Source organism: Bos taurus, chromosome 13 (assembly GCF_002263795.3).
Source record: "Bos taurus isolate L1 Dominette 01449 registration number 42190680 breed Hereford chromosome 13, ARS-UCD2.0, whole genome shotgun sequence".
Classification (NCBI taxonomy): domain Eukaryota; kingdom Metazoa; phylum Chordata; class Mammalia; order Artiodactyla; family Bovidae; genus Bos; species Bos taurus.
Genome location: NC_037340.1, coordinates 42,122,620 through 42,132,227, shown reverse-complemented (window position 1 = coordinate 42,132,227; position 9,608 = coordinate 42,122,620). Strand labels below are relative to the sequence as shown.

The window sequence follows — 9,608 nt, the reverse complement described above, 5'->3', positions numbered from 1 at the left end:
GGGTGTTATCCAGTCAAAAAGCGATTCCTTCCCAAGTGTGCGGTGGAAAATGGAATCAGCCCTCACTCCACCCTTTGTGCTGAGGGACAAACGTTCCTTATTCCTAGTGGCATGCCATCATGTCAGCCAAAGGCAAGTGGCCTCCTGTGAGGCCAGGAAGGAGGCATGGGTCTTGCCCACCTGTCATTACCACATAGTAAGAAACTAGAAAGTAGAACAGCAAGCAGGGACACATGTGGAAAACATGTTGGTAACGGCTCACAGGCCATCACTTCTTCACAAAGCGAGGGGTGGTGGCGGGGTGCCAGAGCCTCTAGATGTCCACACACTGCTTCTTCATCACAGTGAAATAGCCATGCCATGGGAGTGCGCCCACACAGAAGGTGCACATTTGTCTCTGAAAAAGACCACCACCACAGCAAAAGTCAGCAGTGTGCCAAGTGCGAGAGAAAAAGCAGTTCTGTTACCGGGTGCCAGCGCAGGAGCTAGGTGCCAGCGTTGGGGCTAGGTGCCAGCATAGGAACAGGCCAGAAGATGGGTCGTCACCTGTCAAGCAACACCCTGCAGAATTTGCTGGCTGGAGGCTGCAGACCCTTGTAGCCACCAGAAGTTACATGAAGGAGTGTTTGTCCCCATCCCATCCATGGATAGACAGCAAATACTAATCATCGTATTTTTGGTGGGAGATCAGACATAAATTTGATTTTATTTTTATAAAATAAAATATTATTTTCTATAATATAAATACTGTAGTTCTATGCCAGGTATAAACTAATATGTGTCATCTTAATAATCAAATAATGCCTTTTGCTCTGACAACAAATACATCAGATAAGAGCAATGTGGAGAATTCTAGGACCTAACATAAATTTTATTCCAAACCTCCCTCTTCTCCCTTTAAAAATGTCATTGAAATGACAAATGAAAACTTTTATGTGTGGGTAATAGATGGATGAATGGGTGGAAAGAGGCTTAGGCAGATGGACGGGCAGGTAGACATCCTAGAAAAACAGCAATAGCCGTCTTTGATAACTGACTGGAAACACAGGGGCATTTTAGAAGTGAGGGGCAAACAGTGTCAGAGAGAAGGACGTTAGGTTTTGGCTGAATTCTGACACATACAAAGGAGGATTATGGGGTCTCCGTCCCCACAAACCCACAAGATACCAAGTCAAGATGATTTTATGGGCAAATTATGTCAAACCTTGGGAATCCAAAGCTCTTTTGGTTTTTAAACTGATCTAATTGCAGAAAAAAGTTGAAAAGCCCCTGTTCTTGTTACACCAGACCTGAGAAACCCTGAAGCCAAAACACAACCAAGAAATAAACTGTAACCCAGACTTACCTAGTAAAATGAAATGTAATATCCTTTAAAAAGTCAGCAAATTAAAGGCAGCATAGTGAACAATTGCTGGCCCTCGTGCAGTGCTCTTCAGCGTTCCCTTGACATGAAGTGTGTACAGTGTTTGTACCTGGACATTCTGATTCAGTAGATTTGGGATGAAGCCATGGAATCTGTGTGTGTGTGTGTGTGTGTGTGTGCGCGCGCGTGTGTATGTGTGTGTGTACCCCACACTCAAAGTCATTCTCTGGGGAGTTTGAGTGTACTTAATATTGATATATAGAAAAGCAAAATTCATAAACAAAAAGTGGCACACTAAGCCACCAGGCTTCCCTGGTGGCTCAGACAGTAAAGTGTCTGCCTGCAACGTGGGAGACCCGGGTTCAATCCCTGGGTCGGGAAGATCCCCTGAGGAAGGAAATGGCAACCCACTTCAGTACTCTTGCCTGGAAAATCCCATGGACAGAGGAGCCATGGTAGACTACAGTCCATGGGTCACAAAGAATCGGACACGACTGAGTGACTTCACTTCACTAAGCCCTCTATATTCTCAGAGAGGAGGGAAGACCCCACCCATGCCACTGCTTCTTTCCAGCCTGGACCCGGCAGGATGGCTCCCACAAAGGGAGGTGACAAGAAAAAGAGGCTGTCCTGTCAACAACAAAGCAGTGACCTGAGACTAGCCACCCACATGCACAAGTACATCCACGGAGTGACCTTCAGGAATTGCACCCTTGCAATCAGACAGAACTAGAAATTTGCCATAAAGGAGAGGAGGATGCCAGATGTGTGTCTATAGCAAGCTCCACAAAGCTGATCGGGTCAGAGGAACAAGGACGGTCCCCCGCTGGCATGTCCAAGTCCAGTTGTCCAGAAACCCTGCCAAAGATGCGGCTTCACCCAGAAAGTCTGCACACCCTGACCTGTGCGCCTGACACCACTCTCAGTGCAGATGAATTAACCATGACACTCAGTTACAGAACAACCGAAAAAAGACACGTACTTCCTATTCCAGACACATAAGGATGACTCAATACTAGGGGATCTATTATTTGAATTTATTTTAGTAATGGGTCAAAGAAGAAAAATTATTCAATATACTTGGTAGATGTTGAAAGAATAATTAATAGAAGAAAACATCCTTAATTAAAAAAAATAACTCTTGGTAAAGAGGGAGTTGGAAGAACTTTGGAAATCAACACCTGATATAGTATTTACTAATAAGGTATAAATACTGAAAAGAATCCCATTAAATCCTCCAGGAATGAGACACCACCCAGCATGACTCCTCTTCAGCATTATTCCAAACACTTGGAAAGAAAGGAACAAAGGTTTGTTCATCGATAAATGTGTACTTAAAAATGTGTGCTCTAAAACCGAGATGGGCCATGGAAACTTGACAAAGAATAAAAGAGCTTCCTGGAGACAAGTTTCCTAATTAATCTTAATATTAATTCTTTAATATTTTCTACAAACAGGTAAAAAGTAACAACTCTCCTTTATGCTCAAGGCACCCAGTAGAAAATATAAACTTCAGCCCACGATATTTCTACTACCAGGAAAAGATAAAACTAAAATAGAAGATCAGATGGTATCCCGCATGCTCCCTGCTTGAATGTTTGTCCTGAGGAGCCTCTGCTCTGCTGGAAGTGATGGATTTGTTCACAGCAAGCCCACAGAGGAAGTTTTAGGTTCTGGTCAACGGACCTTTGTGTTTCCCACCGTGACTGCATGCCAGAGCAGTTCTGAGCATGGTCCCAGGACCCCCACTGCAGGAGCTCATTAGCAAGGCCAGTTCTTAGATTCCTCTCCAGACCTACTGAGTCTGATTCTGCAGGGGGAACCCTGTCATCCTCATGTGTCAAGGCCGCCAGGTGATTCTGACATGTCTCATGTGAAGGAACATGGGCGTGAAGGAAGGGGCCCACCTCCACCTGCACAGAGCCCGGGGGGAAATCAGAGGAAGCCCTCAGGTCTACCCCGGATACTCCCACCCCGAGTCAGAAATACAGGCTTGAGGCCAAAAGCCCCCAGGCCATGTCAGCCCTCTGCTTCGAGCCTGGGGCTCTTCCCATGGCTGAGCCTGGGAGGCTGGGGACACTCCTGACCTGGTCACTGCTTAATCTCCAGCACCCAGCATAGCACCTGGGGCCAGGTAAGCTTTGATGAGCAGTTGAGTGAATGAATGGACTTCCCTTTGTGCTTTCACAAGGATGGGCAACCTCGGGTCAGGCCACAGCAGAGTGGTACCTCCAGGTCCAAGAGGGTCGACCCAGTGAATGTGTGTGAGCAAGTTTCCCTGCACCAGGAACCCAGAGGAATGGAGTGCTTGTACTGAGAGTGATCTTGACAGCACCCTGTCCCTAGGCCGAGGTTTCCTCCACGTCTGCTGTCCCGCACTGTCTGCTACAAGGGCCTCAGGACTGACCACTTTGGGGCTCCGCCCTGGGAGAGGCGCCGACCACTCAAAGACAAGCTCTGGGTACCGCGAGTTCTGCCTGGGGCTCAGAGCAGCCAAGACTGCTGCAGACAGTTGGTGTGTCCCCTACCTTTTCCAGTTTGGAGGTGTTCTTAACCACGCAATTCTCGTTACTGTTTGGAAGCTTTCTGCAGTTGGTGCGGGAGATTTCAGCGTCAATAAAGTATTCCAGACGATCTGTGACCTGTTGATTAGCAGTCATGCAATTTTGTTCAAAAAAGCCTTCTTCTACTTTTTAATGTTTTTAACAAACCCTGAAAAAACTGCTCTTCCTTTTATTCCCTCTCCTTATCTCCTCCTCCTCCCTCCTCCAAACATATCTTTAGGAGATGGCCTGTGGAGCCACCACACAAGGATACCCCTACCTGGAGCCGGATTCTCTGGGGCAGAGGCTCCATCCAGTGTGGGGCCTTTCTGAAGGCAAGACGTTCTACTTAAGAACAACCGGCTTCTGCGCCCAGGGTGTTACCCGTTCACTTGGGCCTCTTGGGAACAGGACCCTCAGCCACATGGGATCCCCTCCTTGAGCCCCTTCCCATACACACACACACACACACACACACACCCTTCAGATTTTGTCACCTGAGATCCCCTGCCCATTGAGGCTCCTCCACCTAAGACCCCTAGCCCCACCCCAGGGCCCCGTGTAGCCAGGCTTGTCTTCCTGTTCTCTGAGTGTTTAGGAAGCAGAACAGGAGTGGTTGACAGAATTCATGAATGATTGAGTGAGGTGAAGGCTGCTGTATGTAGATTTATTAATAAATCTGCTCCCATCTGGTTTTAAAAGATTACGGCAGGGTTTAGAGATGGCCAAGCCTGCCATGCAAAAAATACTTCTCCCATCAGCTCTTAGAGTCAGAGCAGGAATAGATAAGGGCAGTCCTTCCACAGTGGTGTCCCAGACCTTTGTAGATGGGGTCCCCGGATCAACAGCATTAGCATCACCAGGGAAGTGGATGGAAATGCAGGTTTTGAACCACTGAGTCAGAAACTGCTGAGGGGGTGGGGTATGCACAGTCAGTGTCTGAACAAGCCTCCAGGTGATTCTGATGGCCAGGGGAAGCAAAATAAAGCAAAGAGGAAGAAGACAGCAAGAGACAGGAGTGTATCTGCAGCTTGGGTCCAGGCTCCCCTGGATTCAACCTTCGATACCAGGCTTTCCCACACTGCCTCTCCAGCCTTAAGCAAGGAGATCCTACCAGTCCATCCTAAAGGAAATCAACCCTGAATATTTATTGGAAAGACTGATACTGAAGCTGAAACTCCAATACTTTGGCTACCTGATGCAAAGAGCAGAGTCATTGGAAAAGACCCTGATGCTGGGAAAGATTGAAGGTGGGAGAAGAAGGGGATGACAGAGGATGAGATGGTTGGATGGCACCACCGACTCAGTGGACATGAGTTTGAGTAAATTCTGGGTGATAGTGGAGGACAGGGAAGCCTGGTATGCTGCAGTCCACGGGGTCGCAAAGAATCAGATGTGACTTAGCGACTGAACAACAACAAGTGACGTCTTAGTTTTGTTCCAGAGAACTAACAGGGAGACTGGGCTGTCGTGGGAGAAGCTGGTTGGCCAGCTGGCGGCCAACCCAGGACTGAGACAGAAGCATCGGACGTGGAACACGCTCTCCCGCTGCGGTCCTGGCCTCGGCTCCTCCGGCCACAGGAAGGCAGAGGACGACCTGATTCCAGGAAAGTGGCGACCCTTTCCGGAGGTGAGAAAACCAGAATGGCAGATTGAAAGACCACATCTGGTCACGGGGATCCCAAGAACTCCCTGACCTGATGCCCCTCTGGCTTTCAGTCTTCCTAAGACAGCCTGAACATCTCGCCCACAGTCTGGGAGGCCCGGCCTGGCCTGGTCACAGCCCACCCATCTGGCCGCTCACACCGGTTCCTTAGGGCTAGGAGTCAAACTCCTTCCCCGCTCCTGCACCCCTAAACTCTCCCTGCTGACCTCCTGTAGCAGAGACTGTTGATGGGGGCCCAGGCACCCACCTACTCTGCTGCTTCCCGGGGCTCCCTGCTGCCAGATGGAGCCAAGGGCCCTGGGAGCAGCTCCCAGCCAGTGACAGGCGAGAGCTGGTGGGAGAGGAACTCAGCTCCCCTCCTGCAGGCGGCCCAATCCTGCACAGGTGTTGCACCATCTCCTTGAGGCTCAAGGGACACGGAGTCCAGATGCCCTCAACAGTCAACGTGCTCAGTGACTCCCCTGCACTGGCCACTTCCCTGCCCCCCCTAAATCCCCTCTGACCACCAGGTGCTTCCTGGATGGCCTCTCAAATAAACCACTTCACTGAAATACTAGTCCTAGAAGCTGCTACTGAGAAACCCCCAAAAAACCACCACCTACCAGCCTCCTCTCCCTGTAGCCCATCTGCCCTCGGGCATCACCTTCATCTTTCCTTGGGGAGGCAGGTCTCAGTCATGACTATGCAAGGGACCCAGGTCCCACCCAGAGACCCTCACTTAATTGGTGAGGGTGTGGCTGGTGCAGGAAGGAGATTCACCAACTCTCTAAGGAAGCCCCACAAGCAACGTGCCATAGGCGGCATCCCACCTCTCCAGCTTGGCTCAGGGTTTTGTTTTTTTTTAAATTTTTTTCATTGTCTTTGGCTTCCCTGATGGCTCAGATAGTAAAGAGTCTGCCTGTAATGCAGGAAACCTGGGTTTAATCCCTGGGTCAGGATGATCCCCTCGAGGAGGAAATGGCAACCCATTCCAGTATTCTTGCCTGGAGAATCCCATGGTCAGAGGAGCCTGGAGGTCTAGAGTCCGCGGGGTCACAGAGAGTCAGAAATGAATGAGCCACTAACTCTCTCTTTGATCAACATGTCTTGGCTGAGAGTAGAACCTGATTTCCAGTGAAAGACAGCTCTTTACTTAATTAATTAATTTATTTTTGTTCACATTATGCAGCATGTGGGGTCCTAGTTCCCCAACCAGAGATCGAACCTATGCTCCTTAAAGCAGGGAAACTCAGTCTTAACCACTGGACAGCCAGGGAAGGCTTGCAGTTTGTCTTCTAACTGGTCCCCTGGCTTCCTAAAGGCTGTAATCATTTGTTTCCATCTCAGCCTCATCTACAGCATCTGGTACTGCTTGTTGCCCAAGCTACTTGGGTCCCAAAGGAGAAAACCGTGAAGGGCTTTGCTTCCTGTGCGGAAGTCAGAGGACCCAGGAGCCTTTACTGTGAAGGGTGATGGCGGTGCCCCTGATGGAGCGTGCAGTCGCCAGCATCATGTGTTGGGGACACTGGGCTGATGGCGCACGTGTTCCTGGAGACAGGGTCACGTGTAGACTGGCCCCGCTCCTGCCACAAGAAAGCCTGGAGTCCAACACCTGGCCTGTCTGCTGAATGTCTTTGCAACACATCCTTGCAAATCTCCTGTGCACTTACACCCCAAACACACCCCAAACACCCGACTGAGGCTAGAAGTCTGCAGAATTCCAACACCAAGGACCTCTTCTTGGACTTGGCAGGTGAGGATGGAGCATCCCCCACATGGATATCAGGTGATTGATGACTCCCAGCACTGGGTCACCTGAGGCCCTGTAGGGAGGGATTCCATGGACAGAACCACTGTCGCTAAAAAGATGTAGGACTGAGAGCATGAAGGGATCTGGGAGGAGGCACTTTATGAGCCTCCCTATTCCATGTCAACCCACATTCCACGGGATATGGGGAGATTGAATGTCACTCAGGGTAGCATTATTGTAAACATATTCACGGTGCTCAGTTGTCTCCCAACCTTAGCAAACATGGATCACAGATGTGTGATTTGCCATTTGGGGTGTAACCGAGTTCATAGGTTGGGGCCCCTAGGACAGCCATCATGGCACTTAAGAAAGGGAGCTGGCTGTGGGGCTCAGCACCACTGGGTTCCAGTGCTGCTCACGCACCCTCCCTCTCATTCTGGCTTCGGTCTGTGCTGCCAGGGGCAAGCAGGAGCAAGTATGCAAACTGGGAGGAAGCACCCTTACCTGCATCTGCACCCGCAACACCTTGACCACCTGGAAGAATAATTTGTCCTCGCTATCCTTGTTGTACTCCTGCATGGCGAACCACAGGCACTGCTTCACGTTGCCGCTTGAGCTGCTGACATTCTTTAATTCCCACAAGACCTTGTCCGTGTCCTTGTGTACAAGCGTGTTGCCCCCCAGGGCCACCAGGGCCACCAGGAGGGCAAGCAGGAGCTGGTAGGTCCCCCAGAGTCTGGTCATGGTCCCTTCTTTTGGGGACACAGGTGAACGTCTCTGTCCTCCCAGGGAAGGAGCTGTGAGTGGTGTGGGGTGGCCGCTGCTGGCACGCCAGTTTCCAGAGATCTTACCCAGAAAGAATCAGCTTGGATCAAGACAAAAGCATCAGGGTCAGCTGGTGGGACTATCCCCGTCTTCCAAGGAGCCCCACCCATGAGAAGCCAGGTCAGAATCCCCACCTGCCTGCTGCCCTGCTCCTCTTGGGTGACTCCTCCAGGGAGCTCACTTAGAGCCCCAGGTCCACACCTACCCCGTGTGCCTCCTGTTTCTGTGTCTCTGGCTTGTAAGAGGTGGCTGTGAAGGGTGTGGCGGCCCGAGGTTTCCTACTCTGGCTCCCTTTCCGGCCGGCTCCCCGTCTTGGGGGGTTGCGCTCTGACCTAGTTCCAGCCCAGAGTTCTCCTATGAACCCAGCACTCTCAGCTGCATCAACGCCCTAGTCTGGGGCTTTCTTGCTCCTGCTCCCTGGTCTGTGGTCACCTGCGACCTCCGTGCCTCAGAGGGCAGTCCCACTTTGTGATGTAATCCCACACCTGTGACCCTGTCTCAGAGGGCGCCTCGCCCCTGCTGGCCCCTGGTCCCTGGTCCCGGTGGTTCACATGGCACGCGAGACCCTCCTGCTTCTGCCCTTGGAGTGGAAGGCCGAGCACACTATGACCTCAGCTTCCTAAGCATCTGGCCTCTGACCCCTTCTGCTGGGCACCTTTCCAATATCTTCGCGAAATTATGCAAGTATTTCTGCATAATAAAAGACCAGAGAGAGAATCAATGCAAAGCATTACATGAATTTAAATTTAGTGAAAGAAAGTGAAAGGTACTCAGTCATGTCCGACTCTTTGCAAACCCATGAACTATACAGGTCCATGGAATTCTCCAGGCCAGAATACTGGAATGGGTAGCCATTATCTTCTCCAGGGGGTTTTCCCAACCCAGGGATTGGACCCAGGTCTCCCACATTGCAGGCGGATTCTTTACCAGCTGAGTCACCAGGGAATGGCCTATTGCTGGTCACCTATTGGTACAGTTGACTCTTGAGCAATGCAGGGGTGAGGGGCACCTACCCCCAGTACAGTCAAAAATCCACATAGACCATCTGATTCCCCCAAAACTTAACTACTAATAGCCTATTGTTGAAATTTGTTTACAGTCCACATATGCATTAAAAAAAATATCCATTTAGAAGTGTACCTACCTACTTTAAGCCAGTGTTGTTCTGAGGTCAGCTCTAATGCATTCATGATTTTTAAATTTTGCTACATATTAAAAGCACCAGGGGTATTTTAAGAGTTTCCTACCTTTAGTAAATACGTGTGTTAGTTGCTCAGTTGTGTCCAACTTTTTGAGCCCATGAACTGTAGCCCAAGAGGCTCCTCTGTCCATAGGATTCTCCAGGCAAGAATACTGGAATGGGTTGCCATTTCTTTCTCCAGGGGATCTTCCCAACATAGGGACCGAACTCAGGTCTCCTTCATTGCAGGCAGATTCTTTACCATCTGAGCCACCAGGGATACAAATGCATTATGATTTGAA

General features: G+C 50.1%; 1 protein-coding gene across 2 annotated transcripts; it reads right to left on the bottom strand.

Annotated features, from left to right (window-relative positions):
* Positions 1–229: 229 nt before the first annotated feature.
* On the bottom strand, positions 230–8,593 carry CST8 (cystatin 8). Of its 2 annotated transcripts, none has more exons than XM_059892945.1 (4): positions 8,261–8,593; positions 7,806–8,166; positions 3,892–4,005; positions 230–397 (listed from the first exon to the last, which is right to left on the bottom strand). In XM_059892945.1, exons 2-4 carry the CDS (start codon positions 8,043–8,045, stop codon positions 314–316), a joined length of 438 nt encoding a protein of 145 aa, XP_059748928.1. In that variant the 5' UTR covers positions 8,046–8,166; positions 8,261–8,593; the 3' UTR covers positions 230–313. The 2 variants fall into 2 exon arrangements, with proteins under 2 accessions (XP_059748928.1, XP_015329553.2); XM_015474067.3 differs by having other exon boundaries at positions 8,332–8,593.
* Positions 8,594–9,608: the final 1,015 nt, after the last annotated feature.